This window comes from Cavia porcellus, unplaced genomic scaffold (genome assembly GCF_034190915.1).
Source record: "Cavia porcellus strain 051 isolate PalLab524CR breed Dunkin Hartley unplaced genomic scaffold, mCavPor4.1 scaffold_17, whole genome shotgun sequence".
NCBI lineage: Eukaryota > Metazoa > Chordata > Mammalia > Rodentia > Caviidae > Cavia > Cavia porcellus.
Genome location: NW_026947500.1, coordinates 44,352,329 through 44,369,889, shown reverse-complemented (window position 1 = coordinate 44,369,889; position 17,561 = coordinate 44,352,329). Strand labels below are relative to the sequence as shown.

At 38.0% G+C, this 17,561-nt stretch overlaps 1 protein-coding gene and 1 pseudogene across 1 annotated transcript; both read left to right on the top strand.

Annotated features, from left to right (window-relative positions):
• Positions 1–2,035: 2,035 nt before the first annotated feature.
• On the top strand, positions 2,036–2,971 carry LOC100730990 (olfactory receptor 4X2-like). The gene has a single exon (XM_003465159.1). It carries the CDS (start codon positions 2,036–2,038, stop codon positions 2,969–2,971), a length of 936 nt encoding a protein of 311 aa, XP_003465207.1.
• Positions 2,972–3,826: 855 nt separating this feature from the next.
• The window catches only part of LOC100730710 (olfactory receptor 4B1-like), a 52,876-nt pseudogene continuing 39,141 nt past the window's right edge, over positions 3,827–17,561 (top strand).

Sequence of the window (17,561 nt, the reverse complement as noted above, 5' to 3'; positions counted from 1 at the left end):
TGTGAGTTCCCAGGCCAAGGCTGGAAACCAGATCCTGGACCTGCAGTCCTCAGCAAGACAGAAGCTCTAGTTGCTCTGGGCCCAGTACTTCTGGGCCTGGATTCCTGAGAACCTACAGGACCCACTGATCTCAGGCCTCCTCTGCAGAGTTGTGTTGGACAAGAGCACTTCCTCATGCTAAGAACAGCAGAGTCACAGAAAAAATTGCAGAGTGAGTTGTCTTTTGTCACCATGGCCTCTTCTGCATGTGATGATTGATTCTACATTGAAAGCAGAGGGAACAGAGCTGTGACCCACAGGGAACTTCGCAAGTACTCCTGCATGGGCCTGGGCTCAGAGGTGAGTGCAGGGTGACGGCCTGGGACTGAGGAGGGGCAAAGGTGTGATAGTGGACCCTGGGCACTGTTATTCCTTCCACATGTATTAAGCACTTCGTGCTAAGGCTCAGAAGCACGCAGCCCCTTCCATCAGTCCTGGGACAGTGCCTGAATGCAGTTTCCCCACAATGACTTCAGTGAGTATTGGAGATGGGTGGGGAGCCAGTCTTATCTACCCCTAGATGACTCACACTGCAGAGAGAGAGAGAGAGCGCAACACAGCAGTTCTGATTCAGCATGATCCACACTGTGCCTCCAAACATCCTTGAGAGAGTGGGTATTTACAGTGAGGGCCTGTGGGTTGGAGGGATGGATTTCCTGCCTCTGAGAGAAATCGAAAGCAACACATAGAAGGGGGTTTAACTTAGTTTCGGATGGAGCTGGGAATGGCACCTATGGCATCTACCTGAGAGTCAGGTAGTATCTGCATGCTTGGATCTTGACTCTGTGAGAGGTTAAAGAACTTACTCACTGTCTCATAAGTGGTGCCTGAAATACCCTGAACAAGAAACTGGAAGTCCAGATTGTTAGCAGCACTTTCTTCCATGAATGGCTTCCTATAGAACCCCCCACTTAGACAGGAAGTTAGGACTTGTCTCTGGCTCTTTGTGTCTGTAAATGTAAGTTCTATCAATGCCTTCCTCATAGCTCCTGGTAGCTTTCAATCATTTGAACCCTGTTAATCACTGGAAGAAGGAAGCTTTAAGTTACTAGTGGAAATCCTCTGGATCCTTGTCTCTTTATGTGATGGGTTCTCTTCACACACACAAGTTTTAGCTAAAACATCATGGAGTGGAGCAGTCAGCAAATCAGCCATTGAGCATTTTGCTAAGGCCAGGATGTAGTTGAGCTGTAGAGAAGGATGTGATGAAGGGGTGGGCACTCAAGACAAACAGTGGAGGAAAGGAAGGCATCAGCGAAGAGCACTGTACAGGGGTTTAAGTGTTACTGAGTACAGAAGGCAAGAACTAGGAGAGTAAGCAGTGAAACCATCACAGATTCTATCTCTGGTCACACACATGGCTACTAACACAAAAAAAGGAACACCATGAGCTCCTCTTCTGATAACTCTGAAAGGTCTGTGGAGAGACCAAGAACACTGTTCTACAAGCCAAGTATAGAAAAGGAACAAGCAGAAGTGGAAGTACAGGAAAATTTCAGGCAAAAGACAAGAGCACCAAAGGCAATAGCAAGGGACACAAGGACAATAAACTTGCGGCCCCACACAGCCCTGTGAGGGGACTTAATCTCTTTCTCATAAGCTGGCTGTTCTCAGGTCTGTCTCCACCACTTCAGCCTCTGCATCTGAAGTGATTTTACTTCCTAGTAGAAAACATTGTTGACTATTCCCTATTAACTCCAGTATAAAGTCCAAAGCCCAAAACAGTCCTTTATATACTGGTACCCGTCTATGTGAGAAATTAATTTCTGCCATTCTCTCCTTTCTTCCCAGCCACATACGAAACGTTTGCACTACATTTCTGCCTTCAAGGACTGCTTTTCCCTTTTGCAAATCACTAACTCCTGCTCAGCTTCAATAATTAGCTCACAAGAATTCCAAAGGTTTCTCTGTAATTCACTGACTACATGAAGAAGTATTTTCTTTGGTATCATTTCAGAACACACCACAGAAATCGATGCCCTTTGGTTGTGGACTCATGCCTCACTCACACAATGTGACTGAATTCATTTTCCTGGGATTTTCTTCCAGTCAGCAGGTGCAAAGGCTTAGCTTTGTGATATTTCTGCTCCTGTATATTGCAATCGTGCTGGGGAATCTCCTCCTCATACTCACTGTCGTGAGCAGCACAAGTCTTGGTTCTCCCATGTACTTCTTCCTCAGCTGCCTGTCCCTGGTGGAGATCTGCTACTCATCCACTACCGCCCCCAAACTCATCTCAGATCTGCTGGCTGACAGGAAAGCCATCTCAGTGTGGGGATGCATGGCACAGCTTTTCTTTATGCATTTCTTTGGCGGTGCTGAGATTTTCCTTCTGACAGTGATGGCCTATGACCGCTATGTGGCTATCTGCAAACCTCTGCACTACACCACTATCATGAACCGGCGGGTGTGTGCTGTCCTGGTGGGAATTGCGTGGGCAGGAGGCTTTGTGCATTCCATTGGCCAGATTCTTCTCATCTTCCGGTTGCCCTTCTGTGGCCCCAATGTCATTGACCACTATTTCTGTGATGTGCTGCCACTGCTCAAACTCGTCTGCTCAGACACCTTCCTTGTTGGTCTCCTGATTGTTGCCAATGGGGGCACACTGTCTGTGATCAGCTTTGTGGTCCTGTTAGCATCCTATGTGGTCATCTTGGTCCATCTGAGGACCCGGAGCTCTGAGGGACGGCGCAAAGCCCTCTCCACCTGCGCATCTCATATCACTGTGGTGACCTTGTTCTTTGCACCCCTTGTTTTCATCTGTCTAAGACCTTCTGCCACTCTGCCCGTGGATAAACTGGTAGCTGTATTCTACACCGTGGTGACCCCACTCCTCAACCCTGTCATCTACTCACTGAGAAACGCTGAAGTGAAGAAAGCCATGGAGAACCTGTGGATCAGGACTGTGAAGCTCATGACAGACAGAGGCTGAGTCTTGGTTTACATCCTTCGATTTGAAAAGATTTGGAATCCAAACTGATGAAACCACATGTATACATGGAAAGTTCACAGGATCATTTGTTCTAGTGGCATTCTATCTTGGGTATATCTTTTACCATTTCATTTTAATCATTTGTGAATTGTGTCTTTATGGTTGTACTGTAACAAATTTAGTCACTTTAGACTGTTTATAACTTTTACTATACTAAATTAGAGTGTGTTATATACCTTCTTCCTTTATTGGAGATAAGGTCTTGCCATATAGCTCAACCTCAAGTCACTGTGTATACCACTGACGCCTGGAACTCATGGGAATCCTCTTGCCTCAGCCTACCAAGTGCTGGGATTACAGGCATGCATCACTACACCAGGCAATATCTTGTATAGGAATATTCACACCTGTGCTTCTAATTTCCTTCCAGATTGATTTCCTATAGTGAGTTTCCCATGTTAGGGAACATAAAAATCTTTGGTGTAGTGTTAAATTGAAACATATATCTTCTAAAGTGCTGCTGACAAAATCAAACACTGTCTTTAAACACTTGATAGTGAGCAATAACATTTTAAAGCTTCTTGAGTACGTTTATTAATTACTGTGGGAAAGATGAAAAAACACCCATAACTTTATAGACTGCTCCCTTACACAGTGTCCCAAAATTGACATCCAGGAGTGAGGTACATGGAGTCCACATGCTTCTTGAATTGATGTACTTGGAAACACAGAGAAATGCTGCTGCAATGTGGCTCCCAAATACACACAACCTGAGTAGAGCATCAAAAGGCCTAAGGGACAGCAGAGTTGAGCAGTGTGCTCCACAATCATTCTTTACTCTCTAAAAGCTCGACGATGACAAACACTGAAGGACTCACCCACATTACAGACAGAGGACGGCTCAGGGTGGCGTGTGCTCCTGGATAGGATCCTGCATTAGACTGAAGATGCTGGTGGCCAAACCTCTGTAGGTGGATGTGAATGTTCTGATTCTGAAAATCTGTACTGGGTTTATCTCCAGTAACATCCCTGGATACAGGAGTCAGTTATGTAGGGATCTAGAGATGAAAGATCATTCCAGAAAATATATTTAACCCATATGACATGCTGTTTTATATAAATAAACACAATTAAATGATTAGTATCGGAAAGCAAATTCACATATCCATGACCTTCATAGTTTGGTTCTTTTTAATAAATATGCCTAAACTCTACTCTGATACCAAACTGTTACTGTGCAAAATCTTCAATATAGTTTTGATGCTACGCTTCAGTCTTCTACCTTATTCATGCTACCTCTGCAAGCAGGGCTCACTTATTGCAGTTCTCCCTGTTTTCAGTGCATAAGAAAAATTCTACTAATCTTTGTTTTTGTCTGTATTTACTCATTAAGCAACTGAATGATGAAGCTACCAAGTTTTGAGAAATTTCGGTTAAAGAATAGCAGGAATTATTATTTATAAACTTGCAGGTTTGAGTAAGTGAAATTATTTTACAATAGAAGTGTATAGTATTTTGCAAATTACCCTTCTTATTGTTGTTTAATTTGTAGTTCTCTGTTTTTTAAGAAATTTTTCTTTTTTAGTGGGCTTACATCTTAAAAATTAATAATTTGTTCTTTAAGACTGCAAAGATAAATAGAAGTCCAGTAAAATGTTTTAAAAGTATTACATTGCTATAATAAAATGATCATCTTTTCTAGTAATTTTTAAATTCATTTTGAGTTTAAATTATCTTACATCATTAATTATATAAATTCTTTGAAAACAGTTGAATTTTTAAATTAATGTTATGCAAAAATGGCATATTTTAAGGTTTAAAAAATGAAACAGAAAGATAAGGAAACTAAATTTTTTTGTTTTCTTATTTCTTTTTTACCCTTACCCCTGATATGATTTACTTGGAAACACACAGAAATGCTGCTGCAGTGTGGCTCCCAAATACACACAACCTGAGCAGAGCATCAAAAGGCCTAAGGGACAGCAGAGTTGAGCAGTGTGCTCCACAATCATTCTTTGCTCTCTAAAAGCTCGATGATGACAAACACTGATTTTCTTAGTCTCCTGTGCTTCTTTCTGAGTTGCTCTAACAAATATCTATCATCTTTCTAAATTTAATATGTGTAACCTGAATCACTTTTTACAAACAAACACTTTACTAGGAAGAATACATCTCCATGATTTTTGTCCTACAACAAATTTAAGAGAAGTTCTCTAAAATGAAAGAGTTCTTAATCATGAAGAAGATGTAGGAAACTATTAAACGGAAAGAGCAATTATATAGACAAATTCATAGTACTCCAAATTTGTAAATATACACTTTGATTTTTTTTGAAAGAGAATGAAACCAAACAAATTAAAGTAGAATAAAGCCAATGAAATTGAAACAGTGAAAGTCATACAAGACTCACAAACAAGGTAAGAGGAGACTGATGGTGGCTGCCATGATGTCTCTTATTGTCTTAAAAATAGCTGCCCATTCCATCAGACACAGTAAAATCACACAAAACAGAACAAAATAGCGCCACTGAAAACAAAACAATGAATGCAATACGGGACTTCAAAATAAGATAATAAATTATCCAAAATGGCTACCATAATATATCTTATTATCTTTGTTTGTTTTATTTCAGAGAAAAAAGAAACACAATATAAAAACAAAGATTAAGAGAAAAATAAACAGCAACCAACCCAAAACAATAACATTATAGGTTTACAAAACAAATTATGGGAATTTGACAATGGTTGTAGTAGTTCATATTGTTACCTTCAAAAGGGTTGCTCAGATTACCAGAGATAGACATGTAAAATTGATTTAATCTTATGAATATTATGTGTTCTTTTCCAAGAACTAATACAATTGGTAGTATAGTCATTTTAGCTAACTTGTGTGTGTGTGTGTATACACAAATTTATGCCTTTTTCCTTTTCCTTTCTTCTTTCCTACTTTCCCCTATCTCAGTTACTTTGCCTCTTTGAGTAGTTTCTAATGTTTACATGGTATTAATTGTAGATTTTAGATCACATATACTCTTTCATTTTCTTATAATAGGGAGACAACATGATACTTATACATGTCAGTTTGATTTATTTCACTTATGAATATGATCTCAAGTCATGTCTATCTACTTATAAAAGTCCCAATGCAATCTTTCTTTATGGCTAAGGAGTACTCCATTGTATAAAAATACCACAACTTCTTTATCCACTCTTTAGTGGATGTGCACTTGGACTATTTCCAAGATTTGGCTATTACAAAGTGTGCTGCTATAAACATCAGTGCAGATACATCACAGTGGTATGATGATTCCACTTCTTCTGGGAAAATGTCCAGAAGTGAGATAGCTGGGTCCAATGAAATCTATAATCCTGGCTTTTTGAGAAATCCCCACACTGATTTCCACAGTGGTTGCACCAGCCTACATTGCCTCCAACAGGGGAGAAGGGTTCCTTTTTCCCCACATCCCCTCCAGCATTTGTTATTGGTTGGTTTCTTGATCTTGGTCACTCTTTCTGAGGTGAGATGGAATCTCAGTGTTGTTTTAATTTGCATTTCTCAAATGACTTCTGATATTGAACATTTTTTATGTATTTATTTGCCATTTATATTTCTTCATCTGAGAAATGTATATTCATCATATATGTCTATTTTGGGGTTGGGTCCTTGCATTTGGGACATGAGTTTTTTAATTCTTTAGATAGTCTAAATAGAAATCCTTTGTCTAAGGGACAGTTGGTCAAGATATTTTCCCAACTCATGAATTTTCTTTTCACTCTGTTGGAGATTTCTTTTGACATGCGAAAAATTTTTGATAGGATGAGATCCCAGTTGTGGATTTTTTGAAGTATTTCCCATGCAGTTTGATTTTTGTTCCTGAACTCTCTGCCTACCCCTATGTTATCTAGATTTTATCTTTGATTTTGTAACTTGAACAACTATTTCTAAGATAAAAATATTTAATTTATCAAGTAGTGATTTCTTACTGTTATTTTTTGAAATTCTGTATTATTTCTACCCTTAGTTCTGTTTTGCTTTTTTTTCTCTAAATAAAAAAAATTTCCACCTACTTGTGTCTTCCAGCAGAAGATAAAGTCCACAGCTTAAAGTCCATTTTGACTTTAGTTTAGTGCTTAATGATAGACATGGTTGTACATTTAGTTTTCGGCAGACACAAGGCCTGTTTTTCCAGCGTTACTTATTAAAGAGACTACCCTTCTTCCAGTGAACATGTTTGATGCCTTTGTCAAAGATGAGGTGGCTGAGTGTGTTTGTGATTGTGACTGTATCTTTGAATCAATTCCACTGCTCTTTAGGTCTGTTTTTATTCCAGTGCCATGGTCATTTTATCACAGTAGTTTTCTAATATAATTTTCAAGTCAGGAATTGTGATGCCTCCTGTCTTACCTTTGTTGCCCAGATTTGCCTTTGCTATTCTAGGTCTCTTCTCATTCCAGATGAATTTTAGGGACAATTTCTCTAGATTTGTGAGATATGTAAGTGGTATTTTCACTGGAATTGCATTAAATTTGTATAACAATTTTGGTAGAATAGCCATTTTCATAATGTGTTCTTCCTATCCATGAACAGGAACTATCTTTCCATTTCCTGAAATCCTCTTCAATTTCCTTTTTCAGAGTAATATAATTTTCAATAAACAGATCTTTTACTTCTTTTCTTATATTGATTCGTAAGTATTTCATCTTTTGGATGCTATAGGGAAGGGTGTGGTTTCAATTATTTCTCTCTGTGTGAGTTTATTGTTTCTGTGTACAGTAGTGCTATTGAATTTTGAGTGTTGACCTTGCATTCAACTATTTTACTGAATTTGTTTATTATACCTAGAAATCTTTCAACAGAGTTTTGGGGCCTTCTATGCAGAGTATCATGTCATCTTCAGATAGGCATAGTTTAAGTTCTTCTTTTCCCATCCTTATTCCTTCTGTTTCTATCTCTCATCTAAATGCTCTGCTAATGCTTCCAGAACTACATTGAATAGAAGTGGTGATAATGGACGTCCTTGTCTTGTTGCTGATTTTAGGTTGAAATTTTTCAGTTTTTTTCCATTTAGTAAGATATTGACTGTTAGTTTATCACATATAGCTTTTATCAGATTTGGGTAGAGACCATATATTCCAATTTTCTCTAAGGCTTTTATCATGAATGAGTGCTGACTTTTGCTGAAAGCTTTTCTTGTATCTATTGAGATGATCATGTGATTCTTTTCCTTGGCGCTGTTGATATAGTGTATTACATTTATTAACTTCTTTATGTTGAACCACCCCAGAATTCCTGGGATAAATCCCATTTGATCAAGGAATACAATCTTCTTGCTGAATGAGTACATTCTATTTGCCAGTATATTATCGAGGATTTTTGCGTCTATGCTCATTAGAGAAACTGGCCTGTAATTTTCTTTTTTGGTTGGATCTTTCTCTGTTTTTGGTATTAGGGTGATATTTGCTTCTAAGAATGACCTAGGGACACTTGCTTCCCTTTCAGTTTCCTTGAAGAGGAATTACCAGGGGTATGTTTGTGAATAAGAACGCTAATTGACTTTCTCTTCCAATGTTGTTTATGTCATTGAAAAGTAGATCTGAGGAATTTGCAATTCTATTTGGGCTTCTTGATGTCTTAAACCATAGGTCATTTGAACATGCCCAGCACAGACTCTCAAAGCATTTTCTTTTCTGTAGGCATGTTGCCACAAGACAGTCCTTTGGGCCTTGTCACAATGGTCAGCACTCACAAAGCATATCAAAATGAGACAGAGTTGACCCATCCGTGGTGAATGACCATGTCAAATATTTTTCCTAGAAAGAAAAGCATTTTCAGACTTATCCAGACATAAAAAATTACAGAAAGCACCAGGTGCTTCTGGACCTTGTTTGGAGGATAAAAAGAGAGTGTGTTACTATTAGTTTCTACTCCATGCCTCTGTCCCTCATCTCACGGTGACCATGCCAAGTCATTTCTTTTCATGTCTATCTTTCTTGGTACAATGAAATGAGTCTGTCTCTCTCCATAGTTGTTTCACATCTTAGAATCTCCATGTCATCTCACTTTCAGTTTTCTGCTTATCTTCTTCACTTTGTTTTCTACTCCATGCATTGAGGCCTCTCTGCCACTGTTCCTGGAATCCTAGTACTTTTCTCTCTCTCTAGAAAACCCTGCAGTATTCTCTGTAGAGTTGGATTGGTGGTTGCAAATTTTCCACGTTCCTCTTTGTCTTGGCATCTTGTTTCTACATTAATTTCTAGAGACAGTTTAGCAATCTGGGATGCAGGTTATTTACCTTCAGGGCTTGGAATATATTGCTCTTCTTGACTGGGTGGCTTGTGTCAAGAAGTCTGCTGTTATTCTCATGGGCCTTCCTTTATAGGTTATCTGTCTCTTGTCTCTAATAGCTTTTAATATTCTGTTCTTATATTGAATTTCTGGGATCTTGATTATTATATGCCTGGGTGTACCTCTGTTTTGGTTGTAGGTGGCTGGAGTTCTGTATGCCTCATATAGCAGAATATCATTTCCTTTTCCTGTGTTTGGGAAGATTTCCTTAATTATTTCTATGAATAACCTTGGTAGTTTCTTGTTTGTACCCTTTCTTTTTCATTCACGTTCTTTATTCTCACATTCTTTATAGATCCTCTTGTCATCTTTTAGCCTTTATATTGTTACTGCTTATTTCCTTGTTATTTTTAAAAAGTTTTCCCTTTCATAATTCCACACTGAAAAATTGTCCTCCAGTTTGGATAATCTATCCTTAGTTTCTTTCAAGTTGATTTGTCATCTTTCCATAGAGTTTTTAATTTTCTGGTAATCACTTTGAATCTGCTTCATGTATTCTATATTTTTTATATTCTTCATCAAATGGTTCTCTCCTTTGTTTGAGTTCCTCCCTTCTTCTGTCTGTGTCTGCTTGAGGGATGCTTAGTATCTCTTTTATTAATCTTTTTATATCTTGCTTTACTTGGCTAAATATTTCACTTTTGAACTTGTCTAAGAGGTCCTGAAGATATCTCTTTATACCCACTGGTACCATGTCTGATATTGCATGTTTGCTGTTCTCATTCTCCTTTGTATTTACCTGTCCTGGGTCACTGTACTCAGGATTGGGTCCTGGGGACTTTTTCTTGTTGCTTCCTCTTCCCATCTTTTTTGCTTCTTCCAGGAGGTCCCAGTTTCTCTCTTTGTTGATTACAATTCTTCTGAAGCATGCTAGCTAGACAACCCTTCCCACTGCCATGTGCTACTGAGTTGCAGACAGGGACAGCATATGCTGCCCCCCCCCTCCAGATCAAGCTGCTGTGGCCTTCACTGTACTACTATGCACTGCCTCCCCTCTAGGTCAGTCAAGCTGCTGTGGCCTGCACTGTATTACTTTGCGCCACCTCCCCTCTGGGTCAGTCAAACTTCTGAGGCTTCACTGGGTTAGTGTGGTTAGTGTGCACCACCACTATAGGGACTTGATTTCAGATAACCTATTGGGTCTTCGCTGGATCACGTGACCCAGGCCTAGCTCACTCCACCAATCTCGTTCAGGAAGGTAACAACTGACTGAAGTGACTGCTGTCCCTTGTACTTCCCAGTCCTGCCCAGTCCCAGAATGTCATCCACTGGAGCTCCCCTTTCTATAGAATAGCTCCACTCCTGTCACTCACCACAGGTCAATGTAGGCACCCTGCCAAGTCATCCCTCTGTTCAGCTCGCCAACCCCCAAGCTCAATGTAACTGTGCCGCCAGTGAGTCAAAGCGGTGGGACCTTGGACGGCTTGGCAAGTCACGGCAGGATGTCGGCAAGTTGCAGTGGGACCTCAGATGGTCAGCAAGTCACCCGCTCTGGCAGGAACACTGAACCCTTAGCTGTTCCAATAATAGCACCAGGACTGTCTATTTGGTTGGTTCTTCTCACCTTAATTTCTTCTTGGGATGAGAGAATTCATCTCCCTCTGTTTGGGGCTCTCCATTCTGTATTACGTTGAATTCTAAGTTGACTATCTCAGGGAGCCTCTGTAGCCAGTTTTTATCTATACGCCATCTTTGCTCCTCCCCAGTATATTTCACTTCTTGTCTTTGAAGTATCTTATTTCTCCATTAATTTTGAATTACAGCTTTGTAGGGTACCTCATGCTGGGTTGTAAGTTGTTTTCTTTCAGGACCTGAAATTCTTCACTCCAAGTTCTTCTTGACTTAAGAGTTTGTTGAGATGTCTATCATAATTCTAAGTCAATTCCCTTTATCAGTGACCTGTTTCATTTCTCTAACAGCTTTTAATATTCTGTTCTTGTGTTGAATTTCTGGGATCTTGATTATTATATGCCTGTTTGGACATTTATTTTGGTTATGGCTAATTGGAGTTTTATACACTTCAGTTATCTGTGTGTCAGACTTTTTTCTCATGCTGAAAATTTTCTGCTATAATTTTTTTTATTTTAAACAGCATAAAACAAAACATAAACAGAACAAAGCAGATCAGAAGAAAAAAATGTAAGTTACACTGTATTTCAAAGTAAGACATCAGGAGATCAACAGTGGCTACCATAATGTCTCTTGTTTCCTCCTAAATAGTTGTCTATATCTCCACACACAATACATTCATACAAAACAAAGTAGTATAAAATTGGTAAAAGTAGAATAATGAAGACATTACAGGCCTTAAAACCAGACAATAGAAAAATCAGCAATAGTACTATAATGACTCCTGCTCTCTTCAAATAGTTGTCCATACCTTCATGTATGTTGAAATTAAATAATACCACAGCCAGGCACAAAGTCCCACCACTACACTCCTGTGGTGCGTCCTTGTTACCTGCAGAGAGGGTCTGAGGTCTGCCCAGCACAGCATCCCAGTACAATCCATCAGGGGAACATGTAGCCTCACAGGTCACGGGGGTACTGAGCCAACCCCAACCCAGAGCCCCAGAGCTACATATAAGGGAGCAACAAGCCTACAGGACAAGTCTTAGAAAATCTGAGATCTGCCCATCAGAGCACAAGGCCCCAGAGCCATAGTTCAAGGGTGGATACCACTAGGCACTTGGATCCCAAAGGTTCCAAATTCCACCCAGCCAGGATCAAGGCTCTGGTTACACACTCTAAGGGTGCATTTCTGTTGGACATCTTGTCACACAGGTTCTCACCTCCACCAAAAAAGGTGCTAGGCTCTGTTGACACACTCTGAGGATTCATCCCTGCTAACCACCTGGGTCCTGGAGATTCTGAACTCCATTCAGCCAGGTGCTAGGCCCTGGCAACACTCTGGGGATGCATCCCTGATAGCTGCATGGCAGATCCAAGCTCTAACCAGTCCACTGTCCCAGTGCAACCCACCCATTACATCAGGGGAGCACCCACCAACCCCACAGTTCACAAAGCAGAAGGCTCTGGCACCATAGTTTGGGTATGCATCTGGGCTAGTGGTGGGAATATCAGAGGACTGAAGCTCTGTCCAGCACAACATTCCAGTACAGCCTATTAGGAGGGGGCTTGGCCAGCCACATGGGTCCCAGAGGAAGATGGCAAAATGAAAGAGCAAGATACAGTCTCAGTGCTCCAGCCTACTAAGAACAAAACCAGGAGACATTGAAATGGAAGACACTGGAAATTGTACAACTGAACTTTCTGAAATGATACCAACTGAAGTAAATAAACAGTTCCACGAAGCTATAGAGAAAATTAGATCAGAAATAATCTCTCAGGTAAGGAAAATAAAAAAAATAAAATAAATGGCAAACATTAACAAAGAAATGCTGTGTGTATCTAAAGAAGATCTATATTTAAAAAGATTGATGAACATAAGAAAATACTGAAAACCTTGAATGAACAATGTAAGACAGAATTAGAATGCATAAAACAGATTCAAAGGGATAATCAGGAAATTAAAAATTCCACTGAAAACTGGCAAAATCACTTAAATGAAGTTGAAGATAGACTCTCAGACCTTGAAGACTGGATGGAAGCTGATAATCATGAAAGAAAAAAATCTCTTAAAAATAATAAGGAACCAAAAACCAACAGCTCAACAACTGCATGATGATGCAAAGAGAAACAATATAATATGTATAGGTGTCAGCAAAAAAGCAATGGCCACCATGAATAATATACAAAAATTATTTACAGAAATAAAAGCAGAAAATTTCCAAACATGGGAAAAGAATCTGATATCCACATAAGTGAGGCATACGGAATCCCTATTAACCATAACCAAAATTAATCTTCACTCAGACATATAATGATTACAATATCAGAAGTTCTGCACAAGAACAGAATACTAAAAGCTATCAGAGAAAAGAAACAGATCAATTATGAAGGGAAGCCTATCAAAATCACAGTAGACTTCTCAATACAAATCTTCAAGTCAAGAAGAGCTTAGAGTGAAGTATTTCAGGTTCTGAAAGAATTCAACTTTCAATCCAGATTGATGTACACAGCAAAACTCTTTGAAAATTGATGGATAAATAAGATACTTCCATGACAAAGAACAACTAACAAAATTCATGACCACCAAACCAACACTACAAAGAGCACTGAAAACACTCTAGAAAGAGATAAATGTAAGTGTAACTCCAACAACAACAACAGAAGGAAACCACTAAGCCAGGCAAACAAATAGAAAAAGTAGACAGCCAACAACAGAAAGCTAACATGAGAGTGATGTCAGTACATATCAGTTATATCCTTGGATGTAGATGCTTTCAACTCACCAATAAAAAGAAACACTCTAGCAGAGTGGATTAAGAAACAAAATCCACAAATATGCTGTGTAGAAGAAACACATTTAACTCAAAAGGAAATTCATAGACTAAAAGTCAAAGGAGGGAAAACAATACTCTATGCAACAGGAGCCCAGAAAAACTCAGGGGTAACTATTCTGCTTACAAACAATGTGAACTTCAAACCAAAAATGATCCAAAGAGATAAAGAAGGTCACTACATACTTGTTAGGGGAAAACATAAAGAAGAAGAGATTACAATCATAAATATACATACACCCAACATGGGAGCATCTAACTATGTAACACAAATCTTAATAGACATGAAAAATTAAATAAGTAATAATACAATTACAGTGGGGGACCATAATGCTCCTCTGTCACAAAAAGACAGATCAAACAAAAAATCAACAAAGAAATAACAGAACTCAATCAAACTTGTGAGCAAATGGACCTAGTACATGTGTACCAAGTTTTCCACACAACATCAGAATAATACACATTCTTCTCAGCTGCACATGTGTCATTCTCTAAAATAGACCATATACTAGCCCACAGAACAAGCTTAAATAAATATAAAGGAATTGAAATAATCTCATGCATATTATCTAGTCATAGCATAATAAAATTGGAAATTAATGACAAAAACCCACAAGAAACCCATAGGCACATGAAAATTAAATAACACTCTGCTAAATAACCAATGTATCACAATAAATTAAACAATGTCTACAATCCAATTAAAATACAAATATAAATTACTGTAACCTATAGGACACAATGAAAGTAATGCTCAGGGGAAAATTTATAGTAATAAATGTCCACGTCAGGAAAATGGAATGAACACAAATAAATAACCTAATACCTCACTTCAAACTTCTAGAAAAAGAAGAACAAATCAGACACTAACACCAAAGAAGGGAGGAAATTATAATGATCACAGCAGAAATTAATGCAACTGAAACTAATAAAATAATACAAAGAATTAATGAATTGAAGAATTGGGTCTTTGAAATAATAAAATTGATAATCCCCTAGAAAATCTTACCAAAAACAGGAAAGAAAAAACTGAACTCCATGCAATAAGGAATGAAAAGGGTAAAATAACTACAGATCCTATAGAAGTACAGATCATCAATATCTATTTTGTAAATCTTTACTCTCATATATTCAATAACACCGAATAAAAGTACATATTCCTAGAAACATATGAATTACCAAAGCTGAATCGGGGAGATGTAAAACTGCTAAATAACTGAATTTCAATAAATCAAATTGAAAATGTGGTTGAAACATTACCAACAAAAAAAAAAAACCCCAGGTCCTGATGGATTCACTGCGGAACTCTACAAGAAATATAGGGAAGAGTAATGCCAACACTTCTCAAATTCTTCAAAGAAATTGAAGGGAAGCAATTCTCCCTAACTCATTCCTGGAAGCAAGTACTACTCTAATTCCAAAACCAGAGAAAGATCCAACCAGAAAAACAATTATAGGCCAACTTCTCTAATGAATATAGATGCAAAAATTCCTCAATAAAATACTGGCAAATAGGATGCAACAAGTCAGCAAGAAGATTATACACCATGATCAAGAGGGATTCATCCCAGGAATGCAGGGGTGGTTCAACATACACAAATCAATAAATGTAATTCAACATATCAACAGAACCAAGGAAAAGAATCACATGCTCATCTCAATAGATGAAGTGAAATCTTTCAACAAAATCCAACACTCATTCATGATAAAAAAAAAAACATGAGAAAATCAGAATAGATGGTCTCTACCTCAATCTAATAAATTTATGTATGATAAACCAACAGTCAGCATCTTACTAAATGAACAAAAACTGAAAACTTTCAGCCTAAAATCAGGAACAAGACAAGGATGTCCATTATCACCACTCTTATTCAACATAGTTCTGCAAACATTAGCCAGAGCAATTAGACAAGTAAGAGAAATAAAAAGAATAAATATAGGAAAGGAAGCATTTAAATTATCACTATTTGTAGATGATATGTTATTCTACATAGAATACCCCAAAACTCCATTAAAATACTTCTAGATGTAATAACTAAATTCAGTAATGTAGCTGGCTACAAGGTCAACACTCAAAAATCAATAGAATTATTGTACACAAATAAACTCACTGAGAGAGACATAAAGGAAATCACACTCTTTACAATAGCACCAAAAAGTGAAATACTTAAGAATTCACCTAACAAAGGAAGTAAAAAATATGCTTATTGAAAATTACATTAGTCTGAAAAAGGAAATTGAAGAGGATTAAAGAAAATGCAAAGATATTTCCTGTTCAGGAATAGGAAGAACAAACATTGTGAAAATGGCCATTCTCCCAAAATTGTTATCCATATTTAAAGCAATTTCAATCAAAATACCACCTGCATACCTCACAGATCTAGAGGAACCACATGTAAAATTCATCTGGAACCAGAAGAGCTCTACAATAGCAAAGGCAATTCTGGATAACAAAGATAAGGCAGGAGGCATCACAATCCCCAAATTGAAATTATATTATAAAACTATTGTGATAAAATGACTGTGGTACTGCAATAAAAACATACCTAAAGATCAATGAAATAGACCCAAAGATGTGGCCACAACAAACACACTCAGCCACCTCATCTTTGACAAAGGGGCCAAACATGTTCACTGGAAGAAAGCCTCTTTGATAAGTGGTGCAGGAAAAACTGGCCTTGTATATGCCAAAAACAAAAACTAGATCCAAGCCTATCACTATGCCCTAAACTAAAGTCAAAATGGATCAAAGATCTTAATATTAAAACAGAAACACTAAATCTGCTGGAAGACAATGTAGGTAAAAATCTTGACTACATAAGGGTAAGCAGAGAGATAATGAACAAAAATCAAATGGCATGGGAAATACTCCAAAGAATCAAGAGCTGAGAATTCATCTTATTAAAAATTTTTTGCATGTCAAAAGAAATCTCCAACAGAGTGAAAAGAAAACCCATGAATTGGGAAAATATCTTGGCCAACTGTCCCTCAAAGGATTTATATCTAGAACATATAAAGAATTTAAAAAATCAAGCCCCCAAAATTCAAGGACCCAATTCAAAAATGGTAATCTGGGGGCTGGAGATTTAGCTCAGTGGCATAAGCGCCTGCCTTGCAAGCAGGCAGTCGTGAGTTCGATCCCTGGTACCAATAAAAACAAAAAAGACAAAAAAAACAAAAATGGTAATCTGAGACAAGCACACACTTCTCAGATGAAGAAATACATGAGGCAAATAAATATATGAAAAAATTACCATCAATAATTTGAGAAATGCAAATTAAAACAACATTGAGATTCCATCTCACCCAAAAAGAATGGCCAAGATCAAGAAATCAACCAATACCAAATGCTGGAGAGGCTGTGGGGGAAAAAGAACCCTTATCCACTGTTGATGGGAATGTAGGCTGGTGAAACTACTGTGGAGATCAGTCTGAAGGTTCCTCAATAAACTCGGATTGGAGATTCCATTGCACCAGCACCTCCTGCTTATGGGCATTTTCTCAGAAGAATTGAAAACATCATATCACAGTGATATATGCACACCTACATTTATAGCAGCACAATTTGTAATAACCAAATCTTGGAAAATAGTCCACTTATCAGTCAAGGAATGGATAGAAAAGATATGGTGTTTTTATACAGTGGAGTACTACTCAGCTATAAAGAAAGATGGCATTGGGACTTTTACATGTAAATGGATGTGACTTGAGACCATTACTCATAAGTGAAATAAGTCAAATCACATGTGTAAATACTGTATTGTCTCCCAAGTGTAAGAAACTGAAAGAGTATATATGAACCTAAGTCTACAATAAATATTGTGTAAAGACTCAAAGAGGCA

What these genes read in the sequence shown, in the direction of transcription:
- LOC100730990 (XM_003465159.1), top strand. Translation starts at nt 2,036, where the DNA reads ATGCCTCACTCACACAATGTGACTGAATTCATTTTCCTGGGATTTTCT.